This window comes from Podarcis melisellensis (genome assembly GCF_964234715.1).
Source record: "Podarcis melisellensis genome assembly, chromosome: 3".
Classification (NCBI taxonomy): Eukaryota; Metazoa; Chordata; class Lepidosauria; order Squamata; family Lacertidae; genus Podarcis; species Podarcis melisellensis.
Window position 1 is genome coordinate 30,643,144 of NC_138530.1, and position 13,392 is coordinate 30,656,535.

The window sequence follows — 13,392 nt, forward strand, 5'->3', positions numbered from 1 at the left end:
CTTGCTTCCTTGTTTGGCACTCGTTTCCCCTCGAGGCGCGCAGCCTCAAAGAGATGGGGAGAATGTGAGAATAAGGTTGCTGTGAGAGTCTTTCCATATTCATCGGTGAAATGCTAAAAGTTCATAAGGCGCGTGCCCTTATAACGGCGCGTGTGACAATTTGGCAAAACAGCTTTGTGTGTGGAAAGGCGTCAGTCCCCTCCCCCACCCCACCCGGCAGGACATTTGCTCTTCTCTTTGCAATAGTCATAAAAAGCGCGGGAAACGCTGCCCCTTTCGCCTACAGCGGCCCTCGGCCGAGCTGCAGCGAGAACTGGTGGGCGACAGGCCCGCTTGCACCGCCTGGATCTCGAAGGCCGACCGGCCACACCCCGAGCGCAGTGATGAGAGTTTTCCTCCCGTTGCATGAATCATCGGCAGCCCGCTTCGCCGCCGTCATTTGCGTGGAGGAGATTCGCATTTTTATGCCCAGCTCCGGAGTTGGCGGCGGCGGCGGCAACAAAAGGGAACAGCCATCATGTCTGGTCTCGCAGCTAAATTAGCAAAAGACAGGGAGGTCGCCCGAGGCTTAGGCTCCAATGCCAAGGCCGTGAAGTACTTAAACCAGGACTTCCATGCGCTGCGGGACGAGTGCCTCGAGGCGGGGAAGCTCTTCCAGGATCCCTCCTTCCCCGCGGCCGCCTCTTCCCTGGGCTACAAGGAGCTGGGACCGAACTCCTACAAAACGAGGGGCATCGTGTGGAAGAGGCCGACGGTAGGCGTTCAGACGTGCTCGCGTGTTCACGCGGGACCCTTGGTGGGATGGGGGCGAAGTGTTGCTCTAGGACCAATCAGACTGCTGCATTTTGGGTCCTATTCAACTCAGTACATAACAAAGACTTAAGTTAAAGAGGGAAATAGTTACGAGGCGGTTTTGAGAACGGGATTCTCCATTCGGTTTGGGGAGAGAGAATAAGAGAGGTGGAAACGGGGGCGGGGAATTGAACCTGAATTTAGTTCTTTGGGAGTTTGAGTGTAACTAGCAACTGGGACTGTGGGTGGAACTTTCTGTTCAGAAGGCCCGGATTCCTAAATTAAAGATCCTATGGGATCCCTTGCATTGCATATACAGTGGTACCTCGGGTTACATACGCTTCAGGTTACACACTCCACTAAGCCAGAAATAGTGCTTCAGGTTAAAAACTTTGCTTCAGGATAAGAACAGAAATTGGGCTCCGGCAGCACGGCGGCAGCAGGAAGGCCCCATTAGCTAATGTGGTGCTTCAGAGTAAGAACAGTTTCAGGTTAAGAACAGACCTCCGGAACGAATTAAGTACTTAACCCGAGGTACCACTGTACTCTTGGAATCGGCCCACCCCTGCCTGAATTGTGCGGGATCTGGCTTTCTTGGCTGTGGCCCATCACAGTGGAAGGGAGGAAAAGAAAAGATCAACTTCTGATACTCAGGATCACTCCAAGTCTCGTAGTCATCCTTTTGCCAATTGGGTATGCATCCATTTAGGATATTTACTAGAGTGCCAACAGAGTTTGCTTGCTCTTATCATTTCAATGCATTTTTATACTAGAAGTAGGGATTCTAATTTGGGTTGGTTGTAGGGAGCATGGGAGGTGGTGATCATTGTGGTTTAGTTGATGCAGAGTAGGATGGTGTGCTTGTTGTGTATGCAGCAGAAGTTATGAGTAAGTTAGAAAAAATGTTTCCTTTGTAAAGGGAGGCAGAGTAGGGTGGGACTGAGATTGGCAGCATGTCCGTTTGCTTCTATACAAACTAATGCCTGATAGGAATACTAGTTCCCGTAGGATGTTACAGAGCTAATATATAATTTCCTGATTCAGGTAGATAGCCGTGTTGATCTGACACAGTCAAAAAAAATTTAGAAATTGTCCATTAGCACCTTAGAGACCAACTAAGTTTGTTCTGGGTATAAGCTTTTGTGTGCATGCACACTTCTTCAGATGCAATATAATTTCCTGTAAGCTAGTGGGATCCTAGGCATGTTTACTCAGAAGTAAGTACCACTTTCTTTCATGGGGATTCATCTACACACTGCAGCAAGTGTGTTTAAGGCACAGAGGCAATATCAAAATGCACTTGTCGCTTTCTACAGGGAAAGAAGTTCCCATATTTTGTAAGAGGAAGCGCCCATCAATCCAAACACAGTAGTAATTAAGGGGATTTCTGAGAGACTACTATGGAGGATTCAAAAATCTAGTTTTGATTGTTTAAGCTCACTGACTATCTTTGTTTCGTGTGAACGTAAGAGCCCTCCTGGATCAGACCAAGGGCCTAGCTAATCCAATATCCTGTGGTTACAGTGACCAACCAGTTGCCTATGGGAATAACACCTCCAAGCAGGCCACGAGCCCTCTATCTCATGTGGGCTAGGAAGGTTGTAGGCATTTAGGAAGTATGCCAAGTCTGAAAATACCAAGGCACAGGTGAAATGAGGTGGATAAATGGTAGTTAGAAAGCCAAAGTTCCATCTTTACTCAAATCATGGAGGCTTTCATGCTTACCTTTTTTGCCCTATGCTTCATGAACCACACTCATAATCATACTCCTGTTCATAAGGCCAAAATACATCTTTCACTTGCCATGGGGATGCCACATCGTTCATGTTGAGAGTCTCTGCAGCTCCATAGGATGCCTATATGCAGTCATTATCCATAGTATAGGGGTCAGCAAACTTTTTCAGCAGGGGGCCGGTCCACTGTCCCTCAGACCTTGTGGGGGGCCAGACTATATTTTGGAAAAAAATAATAATGAATTCCTACTCCCCACAAATAACCCAGAGATGCATTTTAAATAAAAGCACACATTCTACTCATGTAAAAACACGCAGATTCCTAGACCGTCCGGGGGACGGATTTAGAAGGCAATTGGGCTGGATCCGGGCCTTAGTTTGGCTACCCATGGTATTGATCATTGTGATGAGGTCTTCTAAATGTTATGGCTGAAGCAGAGGCAGCCACTGACTGGGGAGGCTACTTTTGGTGAATATGCCCAAGTGTACGCAAATCCTGGATTCTCATTTAGCAGTAACCTCGCAAAGTAGTTTTACATTGTCAACTAGCCGTGATGGCTAGCAATGCTACTGAATGGAAGCTGGAAACTGCAGGGGGGGAGAGTACTTTTGTGTTCATTTCCTGCTTGCAATGTTCTTGCAGGCATCTGGTTAGCTACTGTGAGAACAGGATGCTAGCCTTGATGGGCCTTTGGCCTGATCCAGCAGGCTCTTCTTACGTTCTTATGCTCATTCAGCAGTCCTATTCATGCACTGTACCCACCCTGTGCACCACACCCTACCCCTACATTGTGAAATATTCCTGTTTTATGTTTTCAGGAGGGACAATAGATGGTGTGCCCTCACCTGTTCTTTCATTTCCTCCTGCTTTCCTTTTATATTAGGCCATATACTAGGCTTCAAAAGGTGGTGGATAGTCCTTCTTTAAAAGTTTGTAAGCAGTAGCTAGATGTCCACTGATCAGGGATGCTGCATGAGTGGATTTGCAGCAAGAGGCTGGGTTTGATGGCTTTGAACTCTGTGTTTAAGTCACCTCTCCACCCTTCATTTCCTTGCCCGTCCTTTTCTTATCTTGGCAGCCACTCACTTCCATAGATGCATTTATTGATGCATCTGCCTTCTATCCATCTAGTACCTGTACTTTTCAGAGTCCAATTTGAATGCACAATTATTTACATGCTTGCATGCTTTATTTACAATGCTGAAAGAGCAAATTTTGCTTATAATTTGTGGCGCATTCAAACTGCGTGATGATGTGCATTCAGGCTCTTTTTTGGGGTGTGCTGTACACATGACATCACTGTTTCATCCCTGCCCCACACTACTTGTCAGTCTAAAGTACATTCTGCTGGAACAGTTACAATCTGTTTCGTGCCAAGAATGTACTTCTCAAGCGCATTCTTGGCACAACACCTTTTTACACTGAGAGTTGTTTTTTCTCAGGTCATCTTCTATTGGGGCAGGCCTAGTGATGTTGCAGGGGTGTGTTACTCCCCATCACCATATTTAACTTGTCTATGGATGAAGTAGGTAAAATTGGAAGTGGTGCAGTAGCTTGGCCACCTCTATATACTGATATATATCCTCTGTATTTCAGTATATCCTCTGTATATCAGTATATCAACACACCAGTTTCCATACCCTCCCTTTTGGAAGACTAGGATTTTTTTCATTTTTAAAAAAGACTAAGGTCTGTGGAAGCGCTAATTGAGGGGAGGGGAACAGAGAACACCATTCAGCACTAATTTGAAAACATGCCCATCTGTGTGTATGAACAAATGGATATTAGCTGCCACTTTAGAACAGGGTTTCCCAAGCTTGGGTCTCCAGCTGTTTTTGGAGTACAAATCCCATCATCCCTGACCACAGGGGATGATGGGAGTTGTAGTCTCACAACAGCTGGAGACTCAAGTTTGGGAAACCCTGCTTTAGGTGATGTTATCTCGTGAAGGTGTGTATAGTTGCAAACTGCTCTGTACCAAAACATACTGTGAAGAAAGACCCCTCTGTGTTTCAGAGGCATGTGGTTTTCTTTTGGATAGAGGGGATTTTCTTGCTCAACATGTCCAGCAGCTTTTAAGCAGCACCAGGAACACATGAAAATAAATATTTTTCCTTGAGGGTACGAGCCAACCAGACCTCCATAAGTCTTAGTATTATGCTCTTTGAAGGAGAAGTCAGCTGAGGAAAGTGGAGGCCTCTGTGTATTCAAGGATGACGTTTCCATGGCTGCATGCTTTGCATAAGGGCAGAGAATCTCAGATTTCAGCTTAGTAAATCCAGAAGAAAATCTCCTTGAGTTTAACCGTTAACAAAATTGACAGAAAAATAGCATCAGTCATATTAAACCAGAAGTAAGGAATATATTAACGTCCATGTAGAGAGGGAAACCTCAGAAAGTATCAGCACAGCACAACCCTATCGGTTATTACTCCAAAGCAAGTCCCAATGTGTTCAGTGGGGCTTACTCGCACCACTTTGGCTCCCAACAGTTACCAGATCAAAAGGTAAGAAATATCTTCCGTACTGTTTCTGTCTCTGAGTGCATCAAAAAGTTGCCCACAATTCTGAACTAGAGAAAGGGGTTAGGGCAGGTTTTCCCAAACTTGGGTCTCCCGCTGTTTTTGGACTATAGTTTCCATCTTCCCTGACCTTTGGTCTTGCTAGCTAGGGATGATGGAAGTTGTAGTCCAAAGACCCAAATTTGGGAGACCATGGGTTAGGGTAATAGCACAAATTGCCACTAAGAACTCCTTTTTGGATGCCTGCCTCCGAGATTCTGAAGTGGTTAGAACATTGTCTAGAACAAATATTTTAGAGGTTTTGGCTTTTCATTATACCCAGCCTTTGCTGACTTAGTGCCTCTTTTGGATTTTAGTCATGTACATAGCTGGTCTGCTTAGACCCCAATGACTTCAAAGAGATTTAGCCAGCCTAACCATGTGCAGGATTGCAGCTGATGGGAAACATAATCCCAACACTCCATAGACATACATGTACAGATACCAGGGTTGCTAGAAGAAGAAGAGTTTGGATTTGATATCCCGCCTTTCACTCCCTTTAAGGAGTCTGAAAGCGGCTAACATTCTCCTTTCCCTTCCTCCCCCACAACAAACACTCTGTGAGATGAGTGGGGCTGAGAGACTTCAAAGAAGTGTGACTGGCCCAAGGTCACCCAGCAGCTGCATGTGGAGCAGCGGAGACGGGAACCTGGTTCCCCAGATTACAAGACTACTGCTCTCAACCACTACACCACACTGGCTCTGGAGATCAGCCTGGAATGTCCATAACTTTAAATAAATTTATTTTCTTACATATTTCTTCTTACTACTTGCTTTGCCAGGAGTTGTGTTCCAATCCTCAGTTTATTGTTGGAGGTGCCACCAGAACTGATATCTGCCAAGGAGCTTTAGGTAAGACGGAGACTTTGCTTAACTTCCTGTTGAAGCACTCTTAACATGATGCCTACCTTGTTTTAGATATATTTACTTTATTTTAAAAATGTATAAACCTGCTTTTCATCATGTCAGCCTCAAACTAAACCAGGCTATTTTTCTCTTCACCTTTCGGAGGGAAACGTAGCTTCCTCTCAGCCATGTAAATCATCATATTTTCTCTTTGTTGTGTGATTAGACAAAGATCAGACTATCACCACATCTTACTCCACCTTGGGTTCTTTTATCATTGCATCAGAATTCTGATTTTAGCACCCTTCAGTTCCAACACAGTTTAGCCTCTTCCTGAATCATTTTCCCTCCAGAGTGTTGTGTGCGCTCCGTATCCATGAGATAACGCTGGCTTGTGGCATTTGACTTTAACTTCCAGATAAGAGACTCCTTTTTTTCATCCTTCATGCAAATTGCACTTCATTCCAAGAAAAGAATGTTGTTTGTGCTTCAGGGCAGGTATGCATTGATTTCAACAGGCTGAATCCAGGGACAAATAAAATGATGACATTGGCATTACTTCATAGCTGCAAACTACGATGTTCTTTTGTAAGGTTTCCTTTCTTTTTGCCCTTGCAGTGTCACAAACTACACCTTAAAGGTAAAGGTAAAGGTACCCCTGCCCGTACGGGCCAGTCTTGCCAGACTCTGGGGTTGTGCGCCCATCTCACTCAAGAGGCCGGGGGCCAGCGCTGTCCGAAGACACTTCCGGGTCACGTGGCCAGCGTGACATCGCTGCTCTGGCGAGCCAGAGCTGCACACGGAAACGCCGTTTACCTTCCCGCTAGAAAGTGGTCCCTATTTATCTACTTGCACCCGAGGGTGCTTTCGAACTGCTAGGTTGGCAGGCGCTGGGACCGAGCAGCGGGAGCGCACCCCGCCGCGGGGATTCAAACCGCCGACCTTTTGATCGGCAAGCCCTAGGCGCTGAGGCTTTAACCCACAGCGCCACCCGTGTAAGGTTTCCTTTCTTTTTGCCCTTGCAGTGTCACAAACTACACCTTAAACCCTATTTAATGTTGCATTTTTCTTGGACGCAGAGCCATACTGCACCTTTGTTCTGGATTTCATGTTGTCACGCACCTCAAGTAGTCGCAGCAAGACCTTACTATTCCAACAAGCATTTTAAGGAAGTTTTCTGTCTCTTATTATTATTAACTTTAATTGATTTTATCCACTTTTTGTAATTTTTATGTACACCACTTAGAAACTTCAGGGATTAAGCAGATTCGTGTGTGAAGAAACTGTGTCATTCACCAGTCTGCAACATTCCTCTAACCTGCCATTTTCAAAGTAGTGTGCACTGTGGCACTGGTTGGCAAATTCTGAGCTGTTTAAGGCTTTATAGGTCAAAACCAGCACTTTGAATTGGACCCGGAAACTAACTGTTAGCCAGTGCAGTCGGACCAGGATCGGTGCAATATGCACAAACCGTTTGGCTCCAGTGAGCAACCTGGCCACTGAATTCTGCACCAGCCGAAGTTTCCAAACCATCTTCAGAGGCAGCCCTACACATTGCAGTAATCTAACCTTGAAGTTACCGGAGCATAGACAACAGTAGTTAGGCTATCCCTGTCCAGATGAAAGGCACTCTGGCATTGTGACATGGAGAGAAAGTTCGGTGTAGCAATCAGTCATTTAGCACTTACAATACCTTTCCCCCTTTTAAAAATGAAGCTTGTTTTAACTAAGAAGAATGTAGCATTCATTATATTCTTCAGATTGTATGGCTTGCAGTGAGTGTGCAAAACAGGCGGTCCATGCTAATTTGAGACTTACGGTACATAATGACCTGGTTTGCACATCACATTAAACCATAGTTTAAAGCAAACATTAAACCTTAGTTTGAAGCAAACTGTGCGGTTTAATCTGAGTATGCAGTATGCACATTGCTGCTATATGTGAGCTGCCAAAAAGCAAGAAAGTGCAGTTTGTTGTGACATCCATACACAGGAAAAGATTCACGAGTCCAGATTTGGATGTCACAACAAGCCAGACATGTTACCCAGTGGCATAGCTGGAGCAGAGTGAGACGTTTTCAGCAGCATACACCGGCGTGGTTCACTTACACATCAAACAATAGCTTGTTTTTAACTGTGGCTTAATGTGATGTCGAAATTGGGCCACTGAACGTTACAGACTCTAGCAAACTTACTGCACTGTAAAATTTATAAAGCTTTGTGGGTTTAAAAAAGCCCTTCCTTTGAACTAATTAATTAATCTTTTAGGAATTTTTAGATGAGTTTTCTCAGGTTCTAGTATTTTTTATGTTTATGTGTATCTTGTATTGTTGCATAGTTGCATATTACTGCAAAGCTCGCTGCGCACAGTGAGTCATTTTAGCAGAATGGTTTTTGCATAGAGGAAGCATGCTCAATATTTATGGGGTTTTTTTTCCAAAGGATGTTGCTATAGTATCACAGCAATGAGCTATAAATAGGCTAGTGTTTCCCCTCTGATTTCAGTAGCAGATATATCTTCCCCAGAAATTAAAACTGCATTTACATTGTAAAAATTCATGTATGCATTTTTTCTACAATACTGTGTTGTTGTGCCATGAGGATCTCCTATTTTACTCACTAGAGCGGTGTACAGTTCTAATATTTTCAGCTGGGGAGGTGCTGTTGACAGCACCATCATCACTGCTTGCAATACATATATTCATGCTCACCCTATCCTGCTGTGGGCTTTGAGGTGGAACAGTTTAATATGTGCACAGATTGAAGCAGTTGAGCTTTCCCAATTGCTTCTGCTGATTATGTATTCTTTTTCAAGTGCATCTTTTACTGCCCATTTCTCATGTATCTACTTTTTTTTTTTTTACCATAACCAGAAGATTCTCTTCTGGAAATCTCACAGTAAGTGAAACCACTATAGAAAGGAAGGAAATTCTTGTGCCAAAGCAGCATGCAGGAGAACAGAGGCAAAACCATCAACTTTTTAAGAAGATACGGTAGCTTATATAGGGGGACACACTTGTCAGAAACTGCGCACTAATTAATGCACTTCCCACAATATTTGGTTCAGATCTGTATCTATCAGTTCATTCTGGTTTCTGGTATGTCTGGTTCACCTCTTGTTTGGGATCCAAATCAGCTTTGTTAAAAACGAAGCACTTTCCCACCATGTACCATATTACGGGGAATCCAAAAATGTCACAAGAATGAGCCTTAAATAGAAGTTGCAACTCTTTCTGGATAGCTCTCTTGGGTTTCCAAGAGAGGCACCTCTTTGTTCAAAGGGGCCCAGCCTGTTTTTGTAATTGGCATTTTCTGTATGTCTGCTGCTAAGTACCTGCCCAAGCAGGGACATGAGTGGCACTGTGGTCTAAACCACTGAGTCTCTTGGGCTTGCTGATCAGAAGATTGACGGTTTGAATCCCTGCAACGGAGTAAGCTCCCATTGCTCTGTCCCAGCTCCTGCCAACCTAGCAGTTTGAAAGCACGCCAGTGCAAGTAGATACAGTGGTACCTCAGGTTACATACGCTTCAGGTTACAGACTCCACTAACCCAGAAATATTACCTCAGGTTAAGAACTTTGCTTCACGATGAGAACAGAAATCGTGTGGCGGCAGCGGGAGGCCCCATTAGCTAAAGTGGTGCTTCAGGTTAAGAACAGTTTCAGGTTAAGAACAGACCTCCAGAACAAATTAAGTTCTTAACCTGAGGTACCACTGTAAATAGATACTGCTGGGGCAGGAAGGTAAATGGCGTTTCCGTGTGTTCTGGCTTTTGTCATGGTGTTCCATTGTGCCAGAAGCGGTTTAGTCATGCTGGCCACATGACCTGGAAAGCTGTCTGTGGACAAACGCCGCCTCCCTCGGCCTGAAAGCGAGATGAGCGCCGCAACCCCATAGTCACCTTTGACTGGACTTAACCGTCCGGGATACATTACCTTTACCTTTACCTTTTTACTTGCCAAGCATCACTGTTGATGAGCACTTACTAAAGAGAAGGAGTCCATGATGCAAGCACAGGCACTCTACAGCTGCAAAATCAAGATCTTCATTGGCTTACGGCAAAGATTCTCAGGACCTATCTAGCCTTTGGATGATAAGAGATCTCGAGATGCTTTGATGTGCCAGTAGAGTTCATTAGCATTGAACAGTCATCACAGACAGTTGATCTTGACAGTAGAGTTCTGTTTATTCAGTTTGAAAATGCTGAAGTTATTTCCCCCTTCCCCTCCATTGACTTCTTTATTCAGTAATTTGTGTTTTGTTTGTGTGTTTGGTAAACTGCAGTGCCGCTGGAGGCACCAAAGGTGAGGAGAGGAGCGTACATTGGCTCTCATCCAGCAGCACTGGTTAGCAGCTAACCATCCGATTCTGGAAGGCAGAGCCAGTCTACAGAGCTTCTCTGACTCACAGGTGGCAAAACTATAAAAGATGGAAAAATCTGCTGGAACAGAGGGGCATCAGTGAATTTCCACATGTGTTGGGGAGGACCTTGTTTGTTAATATCATTTAGATGGATCAGATTAATCCAGAATTCTCAAAGCAAGATTCTGCAGAGACTGAAATCAGCTCTTTAAAAACACGTGAAAGTCCAAACATGCTGGTAATTCTGTATTCAATCCGTCTTGGGAAAAGCTTATTACTGTTCCCAATTTTTTAAGGAAGGCTTCCCAACTATTCTATGCCAAATATCACTGGTCTTCCAAGACCATGCCCGTGCCCCTGTTGGTGGTGCAACTTGACACCTGGACCTGTTGCAGATCAACTCCCCAGTTGATTTTAAGGGAGCAGGTAATTAAAAATTGCCCTCCTCACATCACCACAACAGCACAATACAAGCTCCACACCCACCCACCCCACCATAATTAGAGTATAGAAGTACAGTACTCTGTCCTGCTCTTATGTTAATCTCTCCTGGTAAGATCAATAGGACTTAAAGTGCCTTACTTTTGCTTCTCCCCCCACCCCCCTTTATTTATTTAAGAGCATGGAGACTAATGGGAAATACTTTTGTTTTGCTTTCACAGGAGACTGTTGGCTCCTGGCAGCCATTGCTTCTCTCACGTTGAATGAAGAAGTTTTGGCTAGAGTTGTGCCCAGCGATCAAAGCTTCAAAGACAGATATGCAGGAATATTCCACTTCCAGGTGCCACAGATACTGATTTCTGCCTTTTCCCTGGAAGGGTTATGCTGCTTTATTAGCACTGTATTTGCCAGATCAACTGATACCCTGGTATGCATGCAATGGAGGGTAGGGAAGATTCAGGAATTTGGTTTCTGCAGAATCAGGTGTGAACCGACTTGACCCACCCCTCCCGGAAGAATGTGCACATTGTACAATTACCCTTTGGATGTTGCTCAAGGCAGTGATTGATCCTTTTGCCTTAAACAACTTTAAAGCTGCATGCTTATCTGGAGGTAATGCTCTCCTGATACAAGTACCTTTTTGTACACCTGAGCTATAGGGATTTTTCTGGGATGAATAGCATTCAGAGTGGTATCAGTCACCCTTCCTCAGCCTGGTGCCCTCAGGTTAATGTTGGGGTCTGACTCCCCAGCAAACTTGGCCAGTGATCATGGATGATGGGAGTTATAGTCCAACAAGCTCTGGAAGGCACCTGGTTGAGGAAAGGGGCCGGTATTGGTTATATATTTTATTAGAAGATATTTAACCTACTCTTACACTGCAGATAAGGTGGCAAGCTTTTAGAGCTTCAAAAAGCTCTTTCTCAAAACTTAAGTGTTTGGTGAAGCGAGCTGGCACCAGGCAGTACGCTCTGCAGAGGGCATCCCATAACTTAGCTGCTATCGCCAAGAAGTCCCTTTCCTCACTGAGGGCACCCAGAGAAGCGTTGCTGAAACTTATCTTGAGGTCTGGACCATTGTGTAAGGGGAGAAGCTCCTTCAGCTAACCTGGTCCCAAGCTGTTTTCAGCTGTGGTCAAGAGCATGGCTTCTAACACATTGTGATGATGATGATTATTTGTTTTCAGTTCTGGCAGTATGGAGAGTGGGTGGATGTTGTTGTTGATGACAAGCTACCTACCAAAGATGGAGAGCTCCTCTTTGTTCATTCAGCCCAAAGAAGTGAGTTCTGGAGCGCTCTGCTGGAGAAGGCTTACGCCAAGTAAGTAAAGCACAGCATCAGAGGTAGGGAACCTCAGGCCCAGGGGCTGAGCACCCCAAGCCCCTGCCTGGTCCCTGTTCAGGCCAAGCCTTCTCTTGCCACACCTTTCACTTTATCAAGTGTGTTGACTACACTGGAATCACAATGGTTTGCATTAGGAAGGGATCATTCCTCTTTGTAGCATCAGGGGCCCTAGTCCATATGGATTAATAGTGTAATTATTTAATATACATATAGCTAAGGTACATGATCAGATCTGTGTGTCAAACATTTTGATGTATCCCATGTTGACCTTGGGCTTTTCGTGAATGAAAAAGAAGCAGTAGTGCAGACACCTGATTGTGAGGCTTTAGCTATGCTACACTTTAATTTCAAAGGCCAAGAAAAGAAAGTTGAAATGTCATGTTTGCCTCTTACACAGGGTGAATGGATCGTATGAGGCTCTCTCTGGAGGAAGCACCACTGAGGGCTTTGAGGACTTCACTGGAGGAATTGCAGAGTGGTACGAGCTGCAAAAGCCACCGCCGAACCTGTTCAAAATCATCCAGAAGGCTCTTCAGAAGGGCTCTCTCCTGGGATGCTCTATTGATGTGAGTTAGTGTTGTTTTCTTTCCAGCTGTCCCACGTTCTTTTGTGCATGCAGCAACTGGAAGGTTGCTTTAGTTAGAGGACTGTGAGGTAGTACAGAATTCCAAACCTCCAGGTAGTGCACAGGGACTGGAAAATCCTGAGCCCTTCCCCTCCTATAAGAATGGCTGGTGTTAATTTGAATGAGACTTTAGGGCAAAAAAGGGCCCCAAAAGAAGAATCCTCCTTACCTCTTCCATTGTATATGTTAACATCCCTTTGCAACAGCTGAACAGCGCAAAGGCAGCTGTTGCTGCTCTTCATTGGCTGGGTGTATTTTCACCTCATAGTTGCATTTGAGCAATTCTTTGCTGGGTCCCGAGAATCCTGCCTCAGTACACAAAGGGTCTTGCAGCATCTGAAATGCTAACAAATTCTAGTAGGGCACAAGCTTTCATGGACTAGGGTTCCACTTCATTAGACGCTTCTAAATCAGATTGCTTTTTAAAAGATTAAAAAATAAATAAGACTGCTCTGGCTACCCTTTTTAAGAATATACAGTGGTGCCCCGCTAGACGAATGCCTCGCAAGACGAAAAACCCGCAAGACGAAAGGGTTTTTCGGTTTTTGCGACGCTTCGCTAGACGATTTTCCCTATGGGCTTGCATCGCAAGACGAAAGCCCATAGGGAAATCTCGGGGACCTTTTTTTAAATGCTGGCGGTGGGGAGCAAAGCCTTCCCCCCCCTCCGGACTTCAGAAGAGGTCCAGG

At 44.9% G+C, this 13,392-nt stretch overlaps 1 protein-coding gene across 1 annotated transcript in view; it reads left to right on the forward strand.

Moving 5' to 3' along the window:
* The first annotated feature begins 269 nt into the window (after positions 1 to 269).
* Positions 270 to 13,392, forward strand: part of LOC309365678 (calpain-2 catalytic subunit) — a 35,850-nt gene continuing 22,727 nt past the window's right edge. The window contains exons 1-5 of the mRNA XM_081903990.1: positions 270 to 754; positions 5,869 to 5,938; positions 10,956 to 11,074; positions 11,921 to 12,054; positions 12,476 to 12,644. Of these exons, the coding sequence (XP_081760116.1) occupies positions 518 to 754; positions 5,869 to 5,938; positions 10,956 to 11,074; positions 11,921 to 12,054; positions 12,476 to 12,644 (729 nt within the window). The 5' untranslated portion in view covers positions 270 to 517. The remainder of the gene's footprint in view (positions 755 to 5,868; positions 5,939 to 10,955; positions 11,075 to 11,920; positions 12,055 to 12,475; positions 12,645 to 13,392) is intronic.